At 54.6% G+C, this 25,796-nt stretch overlaps 1 protein-coding gene across 2 annotated transcripts in view; it reads left to right on the top strand.

The window, feature by feature from the left end:
* The first annotated feature begins 798 nt into the window (after nucleotides 1–798).
* KCNN3 (potassium calcium-activated channel subfamily N member 3) overlaps nucleotides 799–25,796 on the top strand; it is a 147,969-nt gene continuing 122,971 nt past the window's right edge. For both annotated transcript variants that reach the window (XM_058539306.1, XM_058539305.1), the window contains exon 1: nucleotides 799–2,003. In XM_058539306.1, the coding sequence (XP_058395289.1) occupies nucleotides 1,098–2,003 (906 nt within the window). In that variant the 5' untranslated portion in view covers nucleotides 799–1,097. The remainder of the gene's footprint in view (nucleotides 2,004–25,796) is intronic.

Here is a 25,796-nt window from a genome sequence, read left to right as displayed (position 1 = left end):
AGACTGACCTGGGTTCAAATCCTAGCACCCTTAATTACAAGCTGGGTGACATCTGGCAAGTTATTTAACTTCTCTGTGCTTGAGTGTTTTTTTGGTTTTTTTACAGTTTTCATCTGTAAAAGGAGAACGATGACATCATTTTCATAGAGTTGATGTGAGGGTTAGAAATAACAAAGGCCCCTGTACACTATTGCAGGCATTCAATAGGTGAGCTTATCCACCTGGGGTTAGGAGCATGTGGATCCCCTCTGCTTTTTGACCTTGAAGTTGTTATTTAACATCTCTGAGCTTCAGTTTGTAAAATGGGAACATAATGCCCACCTCCTTGGATGTTTGGAGGATGTAACTGGATAACATGTGTGAAACAACCTATCGTAGACCCTGGCCACTACTAACTGCCTTCCTGCTTCCTGCCCCCGCATCAGGGTGCACAGCTCCCCTTCTCCGGAGGCCCTCCGCTTCTCCTCCCCACCGCCCCGCGCGCGCGTACATCCTTCTCGCCGTGGGCTCGCGGGTTGCTGCCATACCTGTCAGAGGAAGGACGGCAGCTGCTCAGCTCGGGGATGGGGAGCGAAAACTACAGTTCCCAGCCGGCGCTGCGCTGCCGCTGGGGCTGGGAGCTGAGGGCAGCAGGCCCCTCCTCCGGGGTGGAGCCTATGCAGGGGGCGGAGTTAGGAGGTGGTTGGAGAGTTAAGCCAAGCCAATGAGACCAGCTGCTAATAAGTGGGCTTGGCTTACAATATAACAGTGCAGCAGGAGGAGAGCAAAGCTATTGAGCCAGCGAGGAGTGAAGCTGAACCTGGCCTCACACGCTTCTAGAGGACCACCTCCTGAGAGAGTTCTTTTCCCCCCTTCTTCTTCTTTCTCCAGGCTCTTCTCCTGCCCTCCCTCCCTGCCCAGTACAATGCATTCTTGAGTGGCAGCGTCTGGACTCCAGGCAGCCCCCAGAGAACCGAAGCAAGCCAAAGAGAGAGGACTGGAGCCAAGACACTCTGGTGGGGGAGCTTGGATGCCTGGCTTTCTTTGAGGACATCTTTGGAGCGAGGGTGGCTTTGGGGTGGGGGGTTGTGCTGCAGGGAATCCAGCCAGGTTCCAAGATGGACACTTCTGGGCACTTCCATGACTCGGGGGTGGGGGACCTGGATGAAGACCCCAAGTGCCCCTGTCCATCCTCCGGGGATGAGCAGCAGCAGCAGCAGCAGCACCCACCACCACCACCGCCAGCACCACCAGCAGCCCCCCAGCAGCCCCCAGGACCCCCGTTGCAGCCTCAGCCTCCGCAGCTTCAGCAGCAGCAGCAGCAGCAGCAGCCACCGCATCCCCTGTCTCAGCTCGCCCAACTCCAGAGCCAGCCCGTCCACCCCGGCCTGCTGCACTCCTCTCCCACCGCTTTCAGGGCCCCCCCTTCGTCCAACTCCACCGCCATCCTCCACCCTTCCTCCAGGCAAGGCAGCCAGCTCAATCTCAATGACCACTTGCTTGGCCACTCTCCAAGTTCCACAGCCACAAGTGGGCCTGGTGGAGGCGGCCGGCACCGGCAGGCCAGCCCCCTGGTGCACCGGCGGGACAGCAACCCCTTCACGGAGATCGCCATGAGCTCTTGCAAGTACAGCGGTGGGGTCATGAAGCCCCTCAGCCGCCTCAGCGCCTCCCGGAGGAACCTCATCGAGACCGAGCAGGAGGGCCAACCCCTCCAGCTCTTCAGCCCCAGCAACCCCCCGGAGATCATCATCTCCTCCCGGGAGGACAACCATGCCCACCAGACCCTGCTCCATCACCCCAATGCCACCCACAACCACCAGCATGCCGGCACCACCGCCAGCAGCACCACCTTCCCCAAAGCCAACAAGCGGAAAAACCAAAACATTGGCTATAAGCTGGGACACAGGAGGGCCCTGTTTGAAAAGAGAAAGCGACTGAGTGACTATGCTCTGATTTTTGGGATGTTTGGAATTGTTGTTATGGTGATAGAGACCGAGCTCTCTTGGGGTTTGTACTCAAAGGTAGGGGCTGCGGTTTCTCTTTATACCTTGAACAAAAGGAATATGTAGGTAGCAAGACAGAGAGAGAGATTGAGAGAGAGAGAGACTGGGGGAGAGAGAGAGAGGTGGTGGTGGGGAGAGGCTTGCTCAATTATATTGAACACTTTAACTTCCCATGGTTTTCCTTCTTAATCCCGGGAGAATTCATTCCTCGCTTTCTTGGGGGGGACATCCCCATACACTGTGTCTAATTTGCAGAGTCTGTGTTAGGGAGGATTAAAGAATCCCTTCTGAGAAATCATTTTTCCTCCTGGCTCACTCGTACCAAAGCATAACCCAGCAGCTTAACGCACCAATTAATTACACTCTGCCTTGAAGCGCTCGCCAATTCCTGTGACTTCCCCTCCTCTCCTCCCCTCCCTGCTCCACTCCATTTTCCCGAGGATAAAAAAGAAATAAATGTCTGGGTGGGGGGTGGGGATTCCATGCCAGTCCCTTCTCTCTCTGTCTTCTCCCTCTTTTCCCAAGTTTCTGTTTCCCTCCTCGTCCCTGAGAGACTTAGGGTAAAATAGAAAAGCACCCGTGACCCGAGTCTCCTGGGGGCATGGGGTAAAAATATAGGCGGAGGAAATCAGCGGTTCTTTCCCTCAGGAAAGACGACTCAGAATAAACCTGCTGCTGCCTCATAAACATCCCCTGATAAAAATGGCTACAGGTGTTACCCGGGCAGAGCAGATGGCCTCCGCCTTGGCATCAGCCAGGGGGCAGCGCCTCTCCTTTGGATGGGATGACAGGGCTTCCCGGGCGTCCCCGAGAGCCTGCGCCCCCGGCTTAGCCCCGGGTCTCCCCTCCCACCCTAACTCCTTCTTCTCGGGATAAATAAGGATGAGTGTGTGTGCGAGTGTGTGAGCGCGCGCCCGGATGGAGAACGGCGGGCACCGGCTTTAGCGGGGGAGCTGGCCCCACTGCTCCAGCCTCTCAGTCCAGCCCCAAGACGGAGGAGGGGGTTTCCCTCCCCGACGGGGCTCGGCAATCGCGTCCTCCAAGAGAGTGGGGATTGAGGAAGGTGGGTTTCTGTCAATGCTCTGCTTGCTGGAGCCCTCCTGCTGCGGGCTGGAAGGCTTGGAGACCTGGGGAGTCCTTGGACAAGTGGGTTTTTTCCCATTCTACCCCTCACCCCCAATTTGTCGGTGTGTGTGCGTGCATGCGTGTGTGTGTGCATGCGTGTGTGTGTGTGTGTGTGAGTTTGTGCTTGCTTGTTGCTTGGATTTCTCTACTTATTTGTCATTTTGGGCAGAGGGTGGCTGGGCTGGCCGGCGGGTAGCTGGGAGGGGTTCAGCTGTTGGAGGTTTCAAATAGAGCTTGTTTCAGGCTGGGCACAGCTGCTGCGAGACTGTCACATTCCTTGTTGAAATCCAGTCGCAAAAACCTAGGAGGTGCTGATCGGATTTCCCCTATTCCCAGCCTCTCGCTTTAGCAGGGGATGGGCAGACTTGCCCGCTCTGGTAACGGGTGGGGCAGACCTGTGAGACAACCTGAACAGCCAGAACCCAGACTTCCAGGCAGAGGGCCCCCCAGGGACCCGACTGCTCAGAGGGGGCTTCCCCAGCCGAGGAAAGCTCCTGGAAGCTGCCTTTATCTAAATAGCTCAAGGCATGGAGCCCCTCAGTGGGCAAGAGTGAGCAGGGGTTTCCCCTGGAATCGCAGCTCACTTAGTCATTCCCTGTAATGAGCCTCTGAGCCTGTAGGTCCTTCTGCTCACTGCCTTCTCAGAACCGCCTCTCCCGCTGGGCACTCCGGGAAAGGGGGCCACCACCATTGGCAGGCCTGGCAGCTGCCCTGGGCACAGCCCTGGTCCCTCCAGTCACCTCCTGGGGACCAGGAGCCCTCACTGGGGAGACTGATGAAGGCCCAAGTGCTGGCAGGGAGAGGGGAAGGGAAAGACCAGCACCTTCTCTTTCAGTGACCCCCATGGTCAGAGCTCTTAAGGGACTGGCTCTTCCCGGAGACAGCTCCCATTGTGGGATGGTCTGTGTGCATTTGTCTTAATGCGATCGGAGGGCTGCTGCTGGGCAGGAAGAGGCTGGAGCAGGTGCCATCCTGATGGAGTATCCAGGGAAAGGAGCTTTCACAGAACTGAAGAGAACAGACTCTGGTGTGGAGGAAGGGTGAGGTGACCTCAGGGACTGGGCTTCACTCATTTCTAAGTCGCTGACCCTCTGGCTGATGGCAGCTTGGAGGGGACAGCAACTGGGAAGGTCCTGCCTGCCTCAGCTGGTGGGATGGCCACTTTCTGTGCACGGTGGATTGGTATTGGTTGTGATAAGCAGGGCTCACTTTAACCTGCTCAGCTGCTCACCAACCCTTCCATCTATCCATCCATGCATCGAGTCATTATGGAACAAGTATTTTCTGGGTGTCTCCTATGTCAGGCCCCGTGGACCCAGGAGTGGGTAAGGCAGCTATCCTGGAGGCAAACAGGATCGCTTTAAAGAATCAGACCAGAGCTTGAGTCCCAGCTCTGCCACTTCCAGTTGTGTGATCTTGGACAAGCCATGGGGCTTCTGCAGTTCTGTCTCCCCAGCTGTCAAGTGGGGAGAGTGAATTAGATAAGTGTAAGGCACTCCATACGGTGCCTGCTTGATGAACGGGGTCTGTTGTTACTGTTATCAATAACGATGGTGATGAGAGGAAAAGAGATGTCTTTTTCCTCTGTTGTCTAAGTCTGGCTCCAGAATTAGTTGAGGCCTTAATAGATTGGGAAGTAAGACTTGTCAATGGGGTCCGGCCCGGTGGCGCAGCCGTTAAGTGAGTGCGCTCTGCTTCGGTGGCCCGGGGTTCGCAGGTTTGTATCCCGGGTGCTCACTGACGCACCACTTGTCAAGCCATGCTGTGGCGGCATCCCGTATAAAGTGGAGGAAGATGGGCACGGATGTTAGCCGAGGGCCAATCTTCCTCAGCAAAAAAGAGGAGGATTGGCATTGGATGTTAGCTCAGGGCTGATCTTCCTCACGAAAAAAAAGAAAGACTTGTCAGTGGAGTGAGAATTTGTATCTTGGAGGGGAGAAGTTCTGAGAACGGGCTGGGTCTTCTGACTGGAAACCACCTCCAAACATGGGTCTGTGGCAGGGGAGGTGAACGTCTGTTCCCCAGCCTCATGGAGAAAATGGACTCTCTTGTGACAGGATGGTTTGGGTTGGAATGAAGAATCACCAGCGGGGAGAACGCAGAGATGTTCAGCGGCCCCTGGGGTGGGATGGGTGACCGTTTCTTTTGCTGGAGAACTTTGTGTCTTGTTGGCTTTGCTGACCCGTCTGGAGGCAGGAGGAGGGATAGGTGACCTCAGGCACCCACTCAGATCAGGTATTCTGCATTGATGGTGGCAGTTCCCACTCAAAGGCCCTTGGGAAAGGGACACACGTTTTTTCCCCCACAAATGATCAAAAACTACTAACCTTGTGCCTGAGCTGCTGTTATCTGAAGTTCTCTGCTTTTTTTTGTGGGGCCGTGGCCTTCCTGTTTGCCTGTCTTTGGCTGATATCTGTTACTGGGGGAGGTGTTCACCACGCCGGCCTCGCTCTCTTGAGAAGGAACATGGTGTGCTCCTGAGCATATTCAAAGTTAATGCAAATTGGAGCCAGAGTGAGGAGGTAAGAAGTTGTGACAGAATGGTCCTCAGGGTCCTCAGCCTCACAAGCCAGAGGCCATGACAGAAGAAGGGAGATGGGCTCAGATAACAGGAGAGCTGTTTGTGATCATGCCAGGGCCATGAGGCCGAACAGCAGAGAAATGCCAGAGATGGCCTTGGTAGGCTCCTCCTGGTACTGGGCTACCCCCGGACAGAAGGAGGAGTCTGGGTTTTTTTTTATAGGTAGATTTACTCTCTGAGGTCTTAGACACCATGACAGGGCCAGGTCTAGAGATCCTGTTGAGAAATCTTAGTGACATTGTCTCTACCACATTAGTGCCAGTCAGGATGAAGGCAATGAGGATTTGGGGAGTCCTTCTTGGCATTCTTTATTTTCTTTCAGAGCTGGTTTGAGGCACACCCACTCTGTTGCCTTAAACTGCCTGCTGTGCTCTCTCCAGTGGGTCAAGGGAGAGTTGGGGATGGGCAAGGCCCAGTCTGGCCTCCCTCTTCTCCCTAGGCTGTGGACTCCCACCCCACCCTGCCATCCTGCTGGTGGCTGATCTGGTGCCTCTGTCCACCTGGCAAGTCACCAGTAGGCCTTGACTCTCCGGAACCTGGGGCCTCAGGCTGTGGGGTCCCCTCCAGGGAGGCTGGGAAATGCTGGTGCAGCAGGGTGGCTCTCCGCATCCACCATTTTTGCAACAACCTCAAACCACTTCCCCGCCCCCGGCCTCACGATCCAGCTGAGTTTCACCTCGCAGGGAGAACTTGGTTCCTTTGCCCTCCTCGTGCCCTGCTCCTGCCCACCCCACCAACTTCCTGCCCCTCTGCTCTTCCCGCTCCCCTGCCTGGCCTTGTTGCTGGGATCACCCAGGCCGTGGGCAGAGGACTTGGTATGGCAGTGCTCACCCTGGCTGCCCCATCTGTTCCCACGCATGACTTCCTTTCTCACCCCTAGTTACTCTTCCTTCTTCAGACCACCCTGTGGGAGGCCACCCTGAAAAGGACAGGCTTCTCTGCACACCCAGGGGAGCTCAGTCCCCTGGCCATTCACTCTCCAAAAAAGAATGGGATCCCTTAGGGCCAACTTGTTATGTCTTTTTGCTGACCTCACAGAGGTCAGTGAGTCCACCCCCAGCCTCCAGCCTGAAGGATTGAGAAGGACCACGGGTCCCAGCTCCTCTGACACCCTGCCATCCCTGGTCATGGAGGTCTTATCTGCAGAAGGGCAGAGCAGCAGCTGGGGCTTGGCCGGGTAAATGGCCTGCACCCCCTGCCAGACCCAGAAGCCACTTTGCGGCAGGTGGGTGGCTGTCGGGGATGTCCTGATGTTTGGGAGGAGATGCCTCAGGGCACCCATGTCCATGGTTACAGGCATGTTGGGAAAGTAGGAATGGGATAGACCCTTTTCCATGGACCCTCCTAGTGGGGTGACCTGCAGGACAGGGTTGCAGAAGGCAGGAGACTTTTTATAAGTGTTTGGCTACAGCTGCCAAGGGCCCCAGGAGTACGCTTTATCTCCACATGTCACACAGAGTGTCTTGGCCCAAGGAGGGCACGAGTGGCTCTGGGAGTGTGAAAACCAGGCCCTTCTCCCACCCAGGGGGGTGGCAACTTTATTTATAACCTTTGTGGACAGCCTGCAAATGAGTCAAACGTTTGTAACCCACAGAGGGGACAGCTAACTTTTATATATGCTTCTCCTTTGCGTGTCATCACACTATTTATAACCGTCCTGGGGGAAAGACTTCATGATACATCCGGACTTCCCTTCCTCACAGGCGCTGTTACTGCTGCTCGGCGCTGGCATCAGCACTGGGGCATTTATCTGCCGCCCGGGCTAATTAGGAAGCTGAGGGACGGCCTGTGTTTCCCGTATTGAGCTTTTGGGAGGGGGGACTTGTGAGACAGGGTCCAAAGATCTGCTTTAAAAATATAAGGTAAAGAAAAACCAAATGAAAAGGAATTTGAGTAACCTCTGTGGTGAAGGTGAGGCCCAGATGGAAATATAAAATCAGAACAGAGAACTTTGGTTTTGCTACAGTTATTTGTGAAGCACATTTTGGGGAGAAAATGAGCATGTATGGGGGGGGCGCTGTGAGGGGCGGCTGCATGTCGATGAAATACTGCTTTCCTCAGCTCAGTGGCAGGCAGACCAGCGCCTTCATTCCTAGCTGTTTTTCTTCTCTTTCTTTCAAAACCCCAAAGGGAGAGAGAGAAAGAAGAAAGCCACCTATCCCTCTTTAAATAATGAGGGTAGGGAATTCTAAGTCCATGCTGTTCTCGGGAGCTATGGGGAGGATAATTCTAGTGCCTTTTTTTCTGATGAGGAAAGTCCAGGGAGGCTAATGGGTTTTTAGGTGCCCCCTCCCCCCACCCTGTCATTCCACCCCCTGGATCTCAGCTGGCATCCAAGAGAAGGGAGGGGAGGTGGAGCTGGGGGCAGGAGGGTGCACTGCTTCACCTGTGGGGCCCGTGAATGCTGCTGGGTGACAGGAGAGGGGAGGGCAGGGGCCATTTCTGCAGCAATGGACTGTGTGGAACTCGAGAGTCCTGTCCTGAAGCAGGTGGTAGTCATGTCCCCCTTTGTAGATGAAGTCATCGGGCCAAGCTGACACTGCTAGTGGGTGGCGATGCCGGGATAAGAACCCAGGCCCCTTCGACTCTCAGGTTTAGCCCTTTCACTTGCCTGCTCCTGCTGGATAAATTGCTTATCATTCTTAAATGAGACAAGTCAAGATTTATGGGCCGGAGACCTGTGAAGCAAAATTTGGGACAGGAGGAAGTTTAGCAAGAGATGGGCAGGAAGAGGTTTGATAGAGTGGGAGAGATACCAGTGTAGGTACCAAGAGAAGACAGTGTCCTGAGGGGCAGCCAGGGCAAGGGGGGGCCCTTGGGGGCAGCCTGGGTCCAGGGTGAGGTTGTGGTCCACGGTCAGTCCTTGGGGTGCCTCCCCACCTGGAGGTCTGGTAATACTGCGCTGGGTGATGCTGGCAAAGCTGAGGTGGGGTAGGTGTGGGGATTACAGAGAGAACAGGAGCCCATCCTGCAAAGGCCTGGACTGGTGCAGGCTCCACCACAGGCCCCCAGCACTGCCCCCTCCCCTCTGGAGAGCCAGCAGGCCCCGCACCTGGCGGAACACTTCTGTACACAGCCCTCTGGCCCTCGCCCCTCGCCGGCTCTCCCCCAGTGCTCCTTGCTCCTTCTCCAGCACTGGCTGCAAGGCTACTCATTGTGGGCGGCCCACAGGGCTCGGCATCTTCCATCTCACAAGGTATTTCCATGCTTCTTGTTCCTCAGGATCCCCACCGTGGCCCTGGAGTCATTACACTCAGCGGCATTCACAGAGGAGAAAACTGAGCTGCAGAGGGCTGAGTGGTTTACTCCAGGTGCCCGGCTCAGGAGAGATGGTTCTAGAACGGGAGCTTAGGTCTCCAGTGTACTGTTTGTCTCCCTGTTCCAAACCCCACCACAAGCCTCTGCTGGGGATTTGAGTGAGGGAAACTCCAAGGGCTTCTCCATCCCTGGTTCTAGAATTTTCTTCTTCATCCTTGAGTTCCAGCTTCCTACTTCCCTGGGTGAGGCTGTGTTTAGCTCTGTTAGTGGCAGTTTGTGTTAAAGGCCTGTGTCTGTTTTGAAGGAGTCTTGAGGAGGTGCTTCTACCTCTTGTTTCTGACTTGTTGTGTGGCCTTTGTCAAGTCCCTTCACCTCCCTGGGTCTCTGTTTCTCTAGCTTAAAAATGAGGGTTGGATTCTGGCGTTGAATTCTCTTCCTGCTCCAGAGCTTTCTGAGTCCATAGAGCATACATTTGTCACACTCCGTTGCAAAGAAGCAAGCCACAGCCCACAAACTCAGGTTCTCGAGGGGTGTTGGGCCTGCACCCCGGCACCATCCATCCAGGCTGGACTGCAGTTTCTGTGGTGGCGCTGGGAACACTGAGGAAGGAGGCAGTAGTTCTGGCTGGGGATGTTGGGGAGGCTCCCTGTAGGAAGTGGGGTGGCTCCTGAAGGACTAGACAGACCAAGATGGCAGGGTCACGGGCAGGGGCCTTCCTGAGAATGAGACCGTTGGGGGCCAGGGCTAGGAGGGCAGAGTGAGTGGGAAGTGGAGCTGGGCGGCTTGGAGTTCCTGCCGTGTGGTGTACAGAGGGGCAGGTAGGGAGGGAAGAGAAGCCTGGGAAATATGCCGGGGCTGGGTCTCATCCTGGGAGATTCTGAGCAGGGAGCGAAATGCTCATGCCCAGGGCGGGAGCACAGGGATGATTTAATATTTAGTTGATATCTGGAATTGCCAGGGGCTCAGAGTTCTGCACCCTTGGGCCCTGAAGACCTGGTGCTTTTCTTGTCTCAGAGGCAACCTTAGTGGGCATAGCTGGCCCTGCGTGGTGGTTAAGGGCTTGGGCTCTGGGTTCGAATCCAGGCTCAGGGGCATACCAGTGGTGGGTCCTCAGGGATTTTACTGAATTTGAAGCCTGTTTCTCAGTTGTTCAAAGGGAATCACAGCCCCTGCCTATAGCATAGCACCCAGCCCAGAGCCATACTGAGCCTCGAGGTCTGCCGGCTGTTGCTTTTATTAGAGCTGTGCCTAGGAGATGCTCCTGTTAACCCACAGCCGCCCAGGCACCGTGGAGGGACACGAGTGTGTGTGTCACCCCTCCACACAGGTAGCTGTAGAAAGGGGTTCTGGAAGAGGTGAGCACACGTGGAACGTGCCCCCTTTCTTGTCAAATCAAATGGCCTCACCTTGGGTGACAAGCTACCCCGTCATGTTTCTGGATGGGTCCCTGTGGGTGAGTCTGGGCAAGTGAGAGGTAAGCAGTGTGTTCCCTGGAAGGCGAGGCTGTAGTGGTGGCCTGGCCTGGGCTTCTGGAGACTTCTTACCTCATGGGACTGTTATTCTACACTCAGAGTCAGCAATCTGTGGCCTGGGCACAGCTAATTGGGTGTGGTCATGCAAATCAGACAGGTGGAGAGAGAACAAAAATAAGCCCATGGAGCCAGGCCAGAAGCTGTGAGGCCCGGAGGAAGGTCAGAGGGACACATGATGACCAGGCAGAAAGAGGCTGAGAGCGCAGGACTACAGGGAGAGGGCCGACCAGGAGGCCATCCCGTGACAGAACCAGGGAAGCAAAGAAATGCTAGGACTTTCCTGACGTGTCTTCAAGAGAGCACAATTTTTTCTTCAAGACTTGCGACAGGGTACCTTCTTGAATTCATAAGGTTGTAGGGCTTATGAATCGAGGTTCTTTCTACCCTTTCTGCTGTGGCAGGTGGTAACTCTCCCAACCAGGTGCCAAGGGGTGCGAAGAGTCACGGGGTCAGGGCTCACCCTCTGTGGGGGCCATTTTTTTTTTCACAAGGCCTGGTTGCAAGGTAACCAGAGTTGTATTCTGAGCAGAGCTGTGGTGACACTAAATGAACAACATGCAAATGATGTGTGAAATAATATGCAAATTGGCATCTGTTATTTTTGAGTCAGCTTGTTGGGCGTTTTTCTTAAAGGACATGCGTGGTGCTCAGTGTCAAATGAATAGGAAAGCCTTCTCAAAGGATGCTCCCTCAGGTGATGACCGGGCTGATGCCTGCTCATCACAGCTCGCGGGCACCGGGCCTGCCAGCTGGCATCTTTGGGAGCTGTTGTTTGGTGTGTAGCTTGAGGTTGTAGGTGGAGAAGCCCACGAAGGTGGGTGCCTTGGCCAGAGCCCCCGGCAGGCAGGGAGGGGGGGGCAGGTGATCTGCTGGCTGAACTGAAGGGACCCCGTGGCAAGCGGGGAAGAGACTGCACTGGGGGCTAATTCTGGCCCAGCGCCTTGCTACTGGGTAATGGTAAGGCCCAGTGACTCAAACTCTCTGAGCCTCAGTTTCCCCATTTGTAAATGGAGATAGTGGCATTTACCAGCCTGATGAGAATTAAACGTGATAATGGTTGGGTAGGTGGCCAGCCCAGTGGCTGGCACCTCCCAGGCTGCCAACAAATGGTAGTTCTTCCTAGCGCTTTTGCCTGAGTTGGCACCTGCCCGCATCCTCGCAAGGTTCCGCTAGCAAGGATTTTTGCAGAGACTCTTCTCCTTTTTAAGAAGATTTCTGATTTTAAAAAATTGGGGCTTAGCCATTTTCTCTCTTTTCTGGCTTCCATTGGGTAGGATGTTGGCTTGCTCAGCCAGGCCCTGAATAGCTCCCACATGTGGGGATGCCCAGAGCCGCTGACATGGGTGATACTCCCTTCGTCCCCGAGGGCTTGAGGTGAACGTGTTGCTCTGGGTTGGGCTATTGCCTTTGGAAGGGCTCAGAGCTGGAGGGCTTTGGTGGGATGACCCAGTGGAGGCCTCCTCTGGGGGCAGCTGGGGGCATATCTGGTGCTGTGTGGCACCATACCTCCTTGAATGGCCACGCTCCGTGGGCCCACCAGGTGTGCCAGCCTGGGTGGGCATGGCCCCTGCACAGCCCTCCCACTTCTCTGCTGAAGGCAGGGCAGGGACTATCCTCCTCTTTACAGGGCCCCAAGGCCCAGAGAAGTTATGTGACTTGTCCAAGGCCACTCAGCAATGTAAGCGGTAAGGGTGCAGCTGGAATCCAGGAATTCCAGGCTTTAGTCCTACTAAACACCCACTATGTGGCAGGCCCTTCCGGGTTGCTGGTGTGCAAAGGTCTGTGACCTAAGGACTCAAGTCAGCTACAGGGGTCTCTCTTCAATGAAATGTGTTGCTTTCTGCCTACCCTTCCTAAAAGAGCTCGGGTTTTCAACACAGACCTGAGTTCCAGTCCTGGCTGTGCACTAGCTATGTGTCCTTGAGCAGTGGCTTCTTTATCTGGAAACTGGGATTATAATTCCTTTTGCTGAGAGTGGAGGTAGAGGATTCAACATAGCACAGACCTGGCCCCAGGGGCCGTTTGGTCCACGCTGGTCCGTGGCAGGCTCGCTGTGGTTGTTTCTTCCGAGAGCTCAGTGGCCATTGGATCATACGTGGTCCCTCATAGCTGAACCCACGACCCCCTGCCCCTCCTGCTCTGGGCTGGACCTGGCATTCGGCTCTGGCAACTCGCTTTCCCCTGCTCCTGGGGGCAGTAATGGTGCTGAGCCAGGTGGGAGGACATTTTGGCACAAGACACCAGACTGGGTCCACGCCATGTGCCAGCAATGGAAAGATCCCTCAAGAGGGAAATGAAATTGATGCGAGCTGAGAGCAAGTCCAGGGTGGAGGTTGAGTCATGAGGGTTTCCTCACGGGTGGATGGGATCGTATATAATCCTTCTGTCCTCAGCAGCTCAGGGGAATGTGCCACTCTCGTAAGATAGAAACTTCTTTCTCTTCCATAAAAATGACTCCAAGCAGCACTGAGTCTTATTCAGGATTGAAAAGAGGGGCAGATGGGGGAGGAGAAGAAAATGAACATTTATTAAGGACCCACCATGTGCTTTCACACACCGTGTCTCATTTAATCCTCACAACAATCCCCATTTTACAGACAGCTGACCTGAGACTCAGGGAGGTTAGGTGACTTGCCCAGGGCCTCACAGCCAGGAAGCAGTGGAGTTGGGATTTGAACCCGGGAGTGTCCCCAAAGCCCCTGCCCTGTGTGGCAGACATGCTTTTCAGATCACCTCCTGGCCTGGGCTTTTTCAAGCCAAAAAGCTGTTCTTGCTCTCTAGAAGCTCGCCACCCCTGCCCACCCCTGCGCATCCCACCCCCTTACTGTGCCACCCTCACTGCCTTGCTGGTTTCCCCCCGGAGCCTCAGTGGATGATTTGAGCTCTGGAGGGAGTGGGGAGGGATGAGGGATGGGGGAGGCCGCCAGTTTAGACGCAGAGGTTTCTTGAACCTCCAGGAGCTCTGGGCACGTTGACAGGGAAGGCTGGCTCTGGGGCTGAGGATGGTCTCCCGCGGGTTCTGGAGGGTCAGCTGAGCAGTCATGGCACACGCTTCAGTGTTCTTGTCCCAGCTCTGTGGCTTCCTGGCTGTGCAACCTAGGTGAGAAAGTTGACCTCTGTGGGCCTCAGTCTCCAGATCTCTGAATAGGAATGGTGATGTTTTCCCCCTCATGGGGATGTGTGTCATGAAGAGCAAATGTGACAGACACAGTGCCGGGCACGTGGTAAAGGGCTTGGTAAATGCTGGCTGTTGTTATCGTTCATTTTCTCATTGCATATTTCCGAAAACTCCAAACACAGACTTATTTACCAAAACCCAGAGGACTAGGTTGAGCCCTGACCCCATGCCCCTCCTTGCAGGGTCATCTGTTTGCCTGGCCTGGCCAGCAGGCGTCTCCCTGGGTCCGCGTGGCCCGCACCCCTGGTCCATCCCAGTTTCATGCAGACTCTAGTGCCTTCTGTCCCTCTCTCCTCTGTTGGTCCTGCTCCATGTCTATCCCAGGAACACTCCCCCATCTACCTCTGCTTTATAAGCCCTTGGTCTTTAGTCGATAACTACTCCTGAGACAGGTGCCAGGTGTTCTGATTGGCGTGGGGTTCAAGGCTGAACAAGACATGGAGCTCACAGGCTGGTGGGGGTGGCAGGCGTTGATCAAGTAATGACGGCATGATGAGAGTTTTATAGGAGACAAAACCACACCCATGTGGCCTGCATTTGACGCACAAACCTGAGACTGAGTCTCCCATTCCTTCTGCCTGTTGCCCTGCCCTCCCTCAACTTCCCGCAGGCCCATCCCGCCTTCACTTCTTCCATCTTCCCTCGTATCTGTGTCCCAGCCGCCCTCTGCTTCTTCTATATGGGCAGTGTAGCCTGGCGATAGAACAGGCTTTAACACTGGACGGCGCTCGGTTTGAATCCTGACTCCGTTATGCACTGCCTGTGTGGCTTTGGGCAAGTTGCTTTAGTGCTTGGATTCTGTTTCCTCAGGAGTTAATCTGAACCCTGTTTCCGGGGCAGGTATGAGGGTTCAATGAAACAAACACCACTGTGTGTAAAGATGGGATGTGGTTTTAGGCCCGTGCTGAACGCCAGTGAAGACTATCGGTGAAGAGAGAAGCCCTGGACCAGGAGTGCGGAAACGTGGTTTCTCGGTCTCTGTTTTGTCATCAGGAAAATGGGAGAATGAGGTAGAGGATGATGTTAATTTCTCTGCTGCCCATCCTATGGGAGGGTGGTGAGGATCAGAAGGAAGGAGAGAGTGAACGAGAACAAAGCAATGAGCCCCTGGGCAGACACAGCGCCCTGCTGTCAGTGGTTGCACTTCGGAGGGTGGGCTGGGAGGCTTTATCTTCCTGTCTCAGGAGTGAAAACCCCGCAAAGGCATCGTCCTCAGTGGATTTTCTCACTCTCAGGAGACAGCTGAGAGACAGGGCCTTCTGGCCAGCCTGCCTCCCGCTGCCTGCCCCCTGCAGGCCAGCCCTTGGCATGAGGCCCGTTCGCTCCTGAGCCCTCCTAGCAGCAGGGATTTAATTACTATAATGTAAGTAGCCATGGCTCGGGGCCTTCTGGCGGAGGGGAAACAGATTTGCCTTCTCGCTGGGAGAGTGAAAATCGATGGGAAGGAAAGGAAATGTACCTTCCCCTGAAGTACCTGCAGCTGTGGGGCTGACCAGTAGCTTTCGTGGGGAGTGGGGAGAGAGGGGGCAGCACAGGGAGGAGACACAGTGTCCAGTTCAAGGACCCATGGTACTTGCTGTTCCTTCCATAGGATGACCCAGCTAAGCTGCCTCTGTTTCCCCAGTGATCCTGGTAACAGATCAGCCTGCATTCAATAGCCATATGTCGAGCACACCTACTGTGTGCCTGGCACCGTCCTAGAGAAATTCCCAGCCGAGTGGGAAGCCCAGGCAGAAACATAGATAACTTCATTCATTCAACAAATAGTTATGGAACACTGACTATGTGCCAGGATTGTTCTAGGCACCACAGATATAGAAGGAAAAAACCACAGCAGATAAAAATCCCTGGCCTCTGGGAACTTACATTTACATTACTGTAGGTAAAACTGACAGTAAACTATGTAAGTTAATTATATATTATGTTAGATGGTGATAAATGCTATGATGAAAAATAAAGCTGGGACAGGAGGGCAATGACTTCAGAGGGAAGAGTCATAATTTTAAGTAAGTGTTCAGGGAAGGCCTCACCGAGTAGGTGACATTTGATGAAAGATCTCTAGGAGGGGAGGGAGCGAGCTCCTGGGTGAAGAAGAAACAGCAAGATGAAGGCGCTAGGCTGGGACGATGCCCAGCATTGTCCGGACAGCTCTGTCCAGTAGAAATATGATGTGAGCTGCATCTGGGATTTTAAATTATCCAGTAGCCACATTAAAGAAAGTAAAAAGATAAATGTGAAATTCATGTTAATAATATTTTTTATTTAACCCAATACAGTAAAAATATTACCATTTCAACATGTAATCCATGCAAAAAATTGAGAAAGGTTACATTCTGTTTTTATACTAAGTCTTTGAAATCCAGTGTATGTCCTACAGCACAGCTCAGCTGGACACTAAATCTTCATTGGAAATACCAGATCTGTATTTAGAGTTCATAAAATTTACAGAGAAAAAAGTAGACTCACACACCCAAGTTGTTGCAAATATATTGAAAAGTTTTCCAATAAATGAACGGAGTATAAGTTTTTGTATGTAAATTAATGAAAATGAAATACATCTAAAAATTCCGTTGCACCAGCCACTTTGCAGAGGCTCAGTGGACATGTGGCCAGTGTCCGCCGTATTGGACAGTGCCGGTCTGGGGGCAGCAAGGAAGCCCGTGAGGCTGACTGGGTGAGGGGTAGGAGGCAGGGGGGGTCCTGGCAGGGTGGGGGTGTGAGGTCAGGGAGGAGACAGGACCGACTCCACAGGGCTTTGTAGACTGTTGTGAGGGTTTTGACTTTTACCCCCGGTGAGACGGGAGCAGGTGGAGGGCTTTGAGTGGAGCAGTGATGAGATCTGACTTACATTTTAATGGGATCGCTCTGGCTGCAGTGTTGGGAACAAATGAGGAGGTGGGAGAAAAGGCAAGGGAGCCCAGCTAAGAGGCCGTGGCCAATCCAGGTGAGGGGGTCATGTGCTTTGGACCCCGGTGTATCGGTAAGCTGTGAGAAGTGGTTGGATCCTTGGACTATCTGGAAGGAAGCCATTCCTGATGAATTGGATGAGGGAGCATGGTGGCGGTGGTAGTGGTGGGAAGATGGTGAGAGAAAGGGGAAGTCAAGGACGAGGCCAAGACTTTTGGCCCAAGCAGATGCAAGGATGGGGTTTCCATTAATTGGGACAGAGGAGACAGTGGGAGAAGCAGTTTTGGGGAGAAGATGGGAGTTTGGGGTTGGACTTGTTAGGTTTGAGGTGTGCCAGTTTTAATATAATGTGGGTTGCCTGTGCCCCAGAGGTTGTGGGAGGTCAGAGGATGGTGCCTGGGGCACAGAAGGCTTCTTCCTGGGTCCCTGTGCCATGACAGATGGCTCCCCTCCCATTCCAGAGGACAATTTGTGGCACAGCTGGCCACATTTTTAAAAAATGCAAATAAGTTCTCTGTGCCTCCAGCACCATTCACTGCCTGACGGTCACTGGAAGTTGCTAGGGTCTTTCTGGGTCAGTCCACATTTAAAAGTTAAATCTCCCTCCTCCGGGCTGACCCCAGAGCAGTTTGATGAATAAGAAGAGTCTATAAGTGGTCAAAAGCTAGCCAGCATGGCTGGGAAGCCTGATTTTATGGGAAGTTACTGAAACAGTACAAAACTCTGATGACATCATTCCTAATTTTCCAGCACTTCAACCCCACGGGGATGTGGGAGGAAGGGATTAACATGCTGCAGCAGGGAGAGATGGGGCAGCCTCCTCAAGGTCTCTCAGCCGGAGGAGAGGACCAGGAGGAGAGCCGCGAGGAGAGGACCAGCTGCTAGGGATCCCCAGCCTCATGTTCATCAGTAGTGTCATTGCATGTCCAGTGCTCTCAGGGACCATGCAGGGAGCCATCGCACCTGTTCCCTTTGCAGCTGGGAGGAGCGGAGGGGAAGGGGGCCTTTAAGGTCTTCTCCCAATCCTGCTGGTGTCAGATGCTGGGCCCTGGGCCTGGAGGGCGAGGGTCTTGGGACCTGTAGACCAAGATCACCCTGCTCTGGCAGCCCAGGCCTGCTGGGCACCGGCCTTCTAACCTGGGTCCAGATCCGGACCCTGACCCTTATTGGCGGTGGGACTTCAGTGATCTAATGTTTGAGTCTGTTTGCCCAGCTGTTGAATGGGGGTGACGGTGCCTGCCTTGCAGTTTTGTGAAGTGATGTTAACGAATGCCCTTAGCCCAGTGACTTGACACTTAGTAGATGTTGACTCTCAGTAAGTGTTGACTCCCTTCCTCCCTCCATGGCAAATGTGAGGAATGCCTGTGGGCAGGCTGGACGGAGTGGAGGGAGATGGTGCAGAAGGGACATCTGAACTGGTGTTCGGGTGAGGAGGCCTGATGCGCAGCATGAGTAGAAGAGAAAGAAGCAGCTGCCTGAGCCGGGGAAGTGAGAACTGTGAGCAAGTCTCCTCCTCTTTCATGAGCCCTGGGGTGTAACTCTGTGCCTTAGATCAGGGGTTCTCAACGGCGGCGATTTTGCTCCCCAGGGGGACATGTAGCAATGTCGGGAGACATTTTTGGTTGTTGCAACTAGAGGAGGGATGTTGCAGATATCTAGTGTAGAGGCCGGGGATGCTGGTAAACCTCCTACAACACACAGGACAGTCCCCACAGCAGAGAATTCCCGGCCCTGAATGTCAGCAGCACTGAGTTGGGAAGCCCTGCTTTAGATGACTCATTCCCGCAGGCTTGTTATGAGGATACATGAGAACATGGACGCGATGGCTCTATCAACTTCAGCGTGCCATTCCAATCCTGCTCCTCGCCCCACCCTGTTCTTGGGCAGCCCGTGTCATCGAGGGCTCTGGACCAGGAGTCAGAAGACCTGAGTTCAAGTCCCACCTCCATGGGATGTTTCCTTGTTTCTAATCTCCACGTCATTTGTCCTTGGAGGTCTCGTCTGTACAAGGGGCAGTGGTGTCTCCTCGGTGGTGGGCTGTGGTGTGGACCAAGTGGGAGCCTGTGTGGGGAAGATGCCTCGTCAGCTGTGATGTGCTGACAAACGGGAGGCAGTGGCACTGTAGACCCTCTACCCTAGAACTGAATGATAACTTAGGAGAGGGGGAGCCCAGGGACCCCGCTCTGCCCCTGGGAGGCCACATGGCTGTCCTCCCAGGCCTGCTCCATCTTGCTTCTTGTTTTGTGTTTTCTTGAACAGGTGGAGCTAAAGTCTCCATGTGGGGAAGATGGAATTCACAGGAAAATGCAGGGCTATTATTTCTGTGCTGTGTGAGTGGGAGACAGAGCTGGGTGAGTGGCAGATTTCCTGGCAGGGGAGAGACAGCTGAGTGCGCCCGCCCGGGCATGGCTAGGACCCTTTTGGGGTGAATGGGCCAGGATCTCCCAGTGGCCACCTCAGGAAACAGGTATTTGTTCTGAGCTCAAGGCTAGCCCCGGGAAAGAAAGGACTCGCTTTTGGGGAAGATCTGTACCAACGTGTTGAAACTCCGAGGACATTCTACCCGGTAAACTTTCACCGACACCCGTTCTGTGCTGGGCACTGGCCCCAGAAATGTTGGGGGGCACAGAGATGGACAATACATGGTTGAGGGGGTGGTCATGCTGCCACCATTCTGAGTCGAGGCAGACTGTGACAAGTGCGTGTTGAGGGCATGCCTGTGACTCTTCATGTCTGGAGGCCTCTTAGAGGAAGTGGGATTGAGCTGGGCTTTGCAGGAAGGTAGGGCTTCGTGAGGGTAAAGGGAAAGAGTCTTCCAAGCTGAAGGGACAGTTTGGGCAGAGGCCCAAAGTTGGAAAGTGCCCGGTGTTCTCAGGGAGGGACAAAGGAGGTAGATTTTCCTGCAAGTGCGGGGAAGGAAAGACTGGAAAGGGATGTGGAACCTGCTCACAGGGGCTTTGCACACCAGGCGGAGGAGTATGCATTTTCGTCAAAAGGCACAGGGAGCAATGGAAGGTATTTAAACAGAGCAATGGTGTTGTCAAGTCACAGCAGAGGATGGATTATAAAAGGAGGAAGCTGGAAGCAGGGAGGCTGGTGGGAAGGTTATTGCAATAGTTCTAGAGAAGGAGAGGATTAGGCTCGAACCAGGCTGGAGGCAAAGGAAGGGAAGATGTGGGAGCAGATGGGGGCTCTGGGGAGGCAGGCAGTGTGTCAGGCTTCACATTTCTCCACCCTGACAACTAGATTGTGTGTGAGGGTCAAAGCGAGTGCTGTGGCCTGATCCCCTCACTGCTCTGCTCCAAGAAATCAACCCTTTCTTGGAGGACGGGAAGCTGTGAGCACTCAAGAGCCTGCCAGTCCCAGAGAGCAGGGTGGCACAGCGCCCACACCAGCCGGCACCAGCGCCCTGGCTGGGGGGCTTTCCTTCTGGAACCCACAGGGCTCAGTGCTGGCCTCCTGCCAGGCCCGAGGGAGAGGGAATACACCCTTTTCCTGCTCGTTTTCAGAGACATAGGAGGAATAGCACAGCATGTTGGGGCCAGCCACGCTTGGGCTCACATCATGGCTCGGGTGCTGTCAGGCTGTGCAATTGGGCAACTTGCCTGGTCTCCCCAAACCTCAGTTTCTGCGTGTGTAAGATGGGGGTAATGATGCTTAGCTCACAGGGTGGTTGTGAGAGAGGATTAAATAAGAACACAGGTATAAGAACATTAGCTCAAACAATGGCCACTATTTTTAATTGACAAGACGTGGTGACAGGCTGGCCGTGATGGGGTGGGAGAGGCAGGACTGTGTTGCCTTTAAAGCAGTTGGATACCTGGGAAGTGGTTGAGATGGTGAGTTCTTGGATGTGTCGGCTTTGAGGGGCTCCAGGGGAATCCCAGGAGGATATCCGGTAGGAATCGGGCGATGCTGGGGTCTTCCAGTAGTGTGGTTCACGTAAACGACCCTTACTAGCTACCTCGGAATCAACTTTTCAAAACACCGGTCTCACTGCAGGCTACCCCAGCGTGGTGCTCAGAGGCGGGGTCAGCATGGCCAGCCCAGCCCTGGTCCTCAATGCCTCCCTCCCAGAAGCTGGCCCCACCTCTGCCCAGGGCTCTGGTGGGGCCCTGGCCCAGCTCAGGCTCCAGAGGGGAAAGAGCCCTGGATTTGGGACCAATGACCTGACATTCACACTGGCTCTGCCCCCCTCCCCATCAGTGTGACCTGGACAGACTCGTGGGCTCTCTGAGGGGCTCTCCTCATCCATACAGCGGGATGGTTGTCAGGAGGACCCCATGAGATGAGGGATGTGGAAGTCCTGACCTGGTGCCTGGCACACAGGGGCTCTCGGCAACTGTTTGGGGCACGAATGAAGGGAAGGTTGGGCAGAGAGCAGAGAGGGGTGGCGGGAGGCAGACCTGGGGAGAGGCCCAGGGGACGGGGTGGGCAGTGAAGGGGTCAACTCCTGGCTCTGTCTCTTGCTGCCAGGATGACTTTGAGCTTTGCTGTCTTCCTCATTACCCATTACCCATGTGTGTGGGTGGTGGTGGGGATGGGAGGCTGGGTTTAGGGGGCTGCTATAATGCCTATTTCACCGCGTGATGGGTCTAGATGCGTAAATAGCACCAGGGACATACAGAGAACTTAATTAACATGCATTCCTCCCTTGGTAAATACAGTAGGCAGTTAGGGAAAAATTGCCCCAAAGGGCAGTCCCCAAATGCCTTTATTTCCCCCAAAGTAGCAGTGCAGACAGAAGTGGTGCTTCTGAAGGCGCACTTTCTCTCTGCCCTGGCTGCGTGTCAAGTACGTCTCTGCTCTCCCTCTCCTGAAATGTGACCCAGCCCTATAGAAACTGCCTGCAGCCACCTAAGGGCCGTCATGTACCACGGGGCGGAGGCGGGGGAGCAGTCTGCTCCGGTGCAGACGATGAGGGGTAATTGTCTGTAGAGAATGTAAAAAAATAAATAAAACCAACTCAAAGTCGGTCTGCTTTTTATTATCACCATCAACCGGCTCTTCGAAATAATGTCGGTGATAAAATCCTCCTCCTCTTGGGGCAGATGCTCCCCACCCAGCCCTTATATGCCCCTGCCTAATAGTCCTCCAGAAAAGAGCCTTGGGGACTGAACGTACCAGGAGGGGAGCTCATGGAGCTCCATCAGAGGAAGCAGCGATGATGGGAGAGTGAGCCGGTTCTGACTGCAGTGGCGGCGTGGTTCGGGGCCCAGGAGAGCTCAGGGGGAAGTGAGGGTCGAGTAGGGGGTGAGGAGAGGTGGGGAGTGGAGGGGACAGCAGTGAGCTTGGGCTGGGGGAGGCACTGTCTAGGCCCTTTGGACAGGGCAGGAAGAGGGTGTATTCCCTCTCCCTCTGGCGTGGCAGGAGGCCAGCGCTAAGCCCTGTGGGTTCCAGAAGGAAAGCTCCCAGCCAGGGTGGCTGGTGCCGGCTGATGTGGCCGCTGTGCCACCCTGCTCTCTGGGACTGGCAGGCTGCTCCCTGTCCCCCAAGGAAGGACTGGCCCCTCAACTGGGGGGAAAGGGGCCAGGGCTGCCCTGGTGCTCGGGAGCTGGTGGAGCTGGGGAGCTGGGAGACATCCTGGGACTCATATTTCTCCCCCTTGCATAACGAGGATATGTGTGAGGATCAAAATGAGCACTTTTTGGGTTTTATTACCTTGATTTAAACAGGTTTCCTTGCAGGGTTGTGGGAGGGGCCCCTGTGGAAGGATTGTGGGAGCACCTCTCTCTAGATGGAGAGGCTCTGTGGAGGTACAGGGGAAGAAAGTGTGTCCCCGGGGCTGGCTGAGGCGCTGGGCTCCAGGGCAGTGTGTGATGGGGGTCTGGCGGTGTTTGGCCCCTTTTCTGCCTGAACCCTTTGGGGAGGTCCTTGCCAGGGATCAGCAAGGCCCGGGTCTGTCTGGGAATCAGACACCTTTGGTCCCTGCTGTATCTCAAGCAGATATGTATTAGTCAAGATGGGCCTCAGTGGTCCCATGTGCTGGGGACCCTGCAGTGAGGAAAGCAGAGGCTTTGGGACTTGGTGGAGTGGGAGTCCCTCTTCTGGATCTACTCCCCAAAGCAGGTGCATCTGGTTCCGTTTGGAGCCCATTTGGAACCAGTGAGTGGGCCAACGTGTGGCTGTCTGGGGCTCCTGGGGCTGAGCAGCCAGGCTAAGCTTAGCCCATAGGCACTTCCCAGAAACTCATGGCACCGTCACAGTGTTGGCTGGATGTTGAGGAATTGGCAGGATATAGTGCAGGAACAGCAAACAGGTTTTATCTGAGTGTCAGCTCTAAACAATTGGTACCAGCTGCCGGAAGGGCTGTGTTGAGCAAGATTCTGAGGTGCAGTCTGAGCTTGGTGGGAAGGTTAGTGATTGATTTGTGATGTGTCTCCTGGGCAAGGAAGGGAGGAGGACTGGCAAGGTATTTGCCATCCCTGGTGTAGTAGAAAGAACACAGAGAACATACATTTGATCTTAGGTGAGTAACTTTTCCCTCTCTGGGTTCCAGTTTCCGGATCTCTAAGATGGGGATAAAAATATTGCCCTTCCAACCTGATAGGCTTATTGTGGGGACTGAGTAAGAGAGTGGAGTGAAGCACTTTGTAAAATATGAAAAAGTGATACAAGTGCAGAGTGGAGGTTTTGTGGTTATTGAGTCACCCAGGAACCCAAAACAACCTAAAATAATAATGTTGGCAGTCTCTAGTTTCTCTGCCTCACTAAGGGCCAGACCACTCCATGGTCTGAGTGTGCAAGAGACATGGCTGACGTGACATGACCAGTACAGTGCCCGGCACCCAGGCCCTTCATACAGTCTTGGCCAAAGTGTCAACAAAGAGTTTGGTCCTGGGTCCAGCTGGAAGTCTCTTCATTTCTCTCACTGACCTTAAGGGAGAGGTCCCCAGCTTAAGATCTAGAGACTGTTTCTGTGATTAATGAGGAAAGGACAAAATATCTCTCCCCTTGACTGTTACTCTGCATTTAAGATAGCACAATTGCTTTATGAAGTCTAAAGTCTGAAAGCCTGACAAGAGCACGTAGTAATAACGCATGAATTATGCAAATCTGTGGAGTCACTTGATTTGCATAATGGAGGGGCTGGAGGAGGGTTGGGGGAGAGTGGGGGTGAGGACGCCTGCCCAGATGGGTGTGTCTTGGGGGACACCCATTCTCTCCTCCTTCCCCAGCTCTTCCTGGTCCTGAGGGTGGCGGTTCCTCAGCCTTTCCCTGCTGGCGCTTTATCTGTCCCTCTGCCTCCTGCCTGAGAGGCATCCCTCCCACTCGCTGGGGAAGTCACCCAGGCAGGGGCGCACACCCTGTGCTCGCCTCTCGTGTGGAACTGGCTTCATTAAATCTCACAGCCGCCCCTCCGTGTACAGACAGCTTTCCCTGAGACGTCCCCTGGGTCATTATTTCTCCAAACGTCTGTCTCACCAAGGTGGTGGACTTCGTTAAGAGCTGTCTGGAATTGTGACCATTGCCAGGTGCCCTTTTCTCCGGCTCTGTGGGAAGTGAGGGTGAGAGGCGTCTGCAGGAGAGAACTCCTCACCCGACCTCCCTGGTTTCTTTTGGGGCGTTTCTGATCGTTGCCTTTGGCTGTAAAGCAGGCTCCACCTTCTGCTTTTCCCTCCTTGCCTCCCTCGGCCCTTGCTCTCTTGGGACTTCAGATTTGATGAGGGCTGAGGTGGCGACTGAGGGCACTTGAGGCCTGACCCCAGTGGGTGCTGCTTGGAAGCCTGGGATTGTGAGGGCTCAGAGTGATGGGTTCGGGAAGGAGCTGTGGAGGTGGGCTGGCACTGGGAGGGGCCGAGCAGCTGGCTTCTCCAGAAAGCTCTGATGCTTTTCTGGGTGGAGCAGCTTCTTGCTCTGGAGAAGGGGGACGTTCTGCATGGTGGCTGCAGGGACTAGCCCTGGTCGGGGACTGGGGAGGGGTAGGGACCACATCTAGCTCTTGGGAAGGCTGAGCAGACTGTCAAGGCTGCAAACAGGCCGGGGGTCCGCTCAATTCAATGTGCTTACGAAGCGCCTTGCTCCATGGGCCCTGGCTCACACTAGGCATTAGGACCATGGAGATAAAAAAGACCCTATAGCTCTCATGACTGAACTCCTACTGTTAAGTGTCGGGCCCTGTGCTAAACCTCTTGTTTACATGCGTCGTTTCATTTACTGTTTATGACAACTTTATGAAGTCACTGCTCTTATCTCCCTATTTTATGGATGAGTAGTGGAGACTTGGTCCCACAGCTAGTAAGTGGCAGAGCAGGGCTCAAGCCAGGTCTCCTGACTCCAAAGCCCATTCTCCCGACCACGATGCTCTGCAGCCTCTGTTGACTCTGACCCAGACCCTCCCCTTGAGGGTCTGATGGTGACAGAGGTGTAAGCAGACGGTGGGTATGGGGCATTGTGATGTGTGCAGGGAGAGAGGTTTGAACCAGAAACAGAAGTAGCACAGAGCATTTAATTATGGCAGAGAGGCCCGGGGAAGGCTCACAGAGGGGGTGGCCCCTGAGTAAGCCACAGAGGGGAAACCAGATTCTGTCTGGCACTCGGGGAAGAGGCCAACGCAGGCTGCAGGTCAGTGCGCTGGGGTGGGGAGTGGGGGGCTTTCATATGGGCAGGGTAATTCCAGATGCTCTCAGCCCCCTTCTGCCCCACTCGCGGGGTGGGACTGGGTGAGGTGGAGCTGACAGACTTCAGCTCCAGTCCTGCTCAGGAGGTCGTGGCTGGGACAGGCCGGCAGGTGTGGGGTGCTGCCCCAGGGGCTCCTCTCCTCAGTACATATGTTCAGCAGGTGTACCGGTGGCCAGGCAGCCCTGAGAGCCGGGGCTCTGTGGATGCCCGGACTGTGTGTGGACTCTGCCCACCTGGGTGAGGCCGTAGCTGTTCCCACACCCACACCCACTCAGACCCAAGAATGGGGCTGCCATCAGAGCAGCCCTGAGAATTCTTTGCACCATAGAGAACAGGGCTGGAAGGACCGTATGTTGCCCAGAGGAGGAATCTGAGGTTCAGAGAGGGGAAGTGAGTTGCCCCAAATCACACAGCCAGTGAAGAAGCAGATCAACCCCTGGGTTTCTGGTGTGAGCACTACGGGGTTCTCCCCTCATTTGCTTGCTCCCCTGGACTCCTTTCCAGGCTGTGTGTGCCCTCCTCAGCACCAGCCGTGTGTACTCACCCACACACGTCCACTCTTGCCGTGTCTCCCTCACACCTGGTCATTCTCTCGGGATCCTCTTAGT

This window comes from Diceros bicornis, chromosome 4 (genome assembly GCF_020826845.1).
Source record: "Diceros bicornis minor isolate mBicDic1 chromosome 4, mDicBic1.mat.cur, whole genome shotgun sequence".
Classification (NCBI taxonomy): domain Eukaryota; kingdom Metazoa; phylum Chordata; class Mammalia; order Perissodactyla; family Rhinocerotidae; genus Diceros; species Diceros bicornis.
Note: the sequence above shows the minus strand (reverse complement) of the source record. Positions and strands in the feature narration are given on the sequence as shown.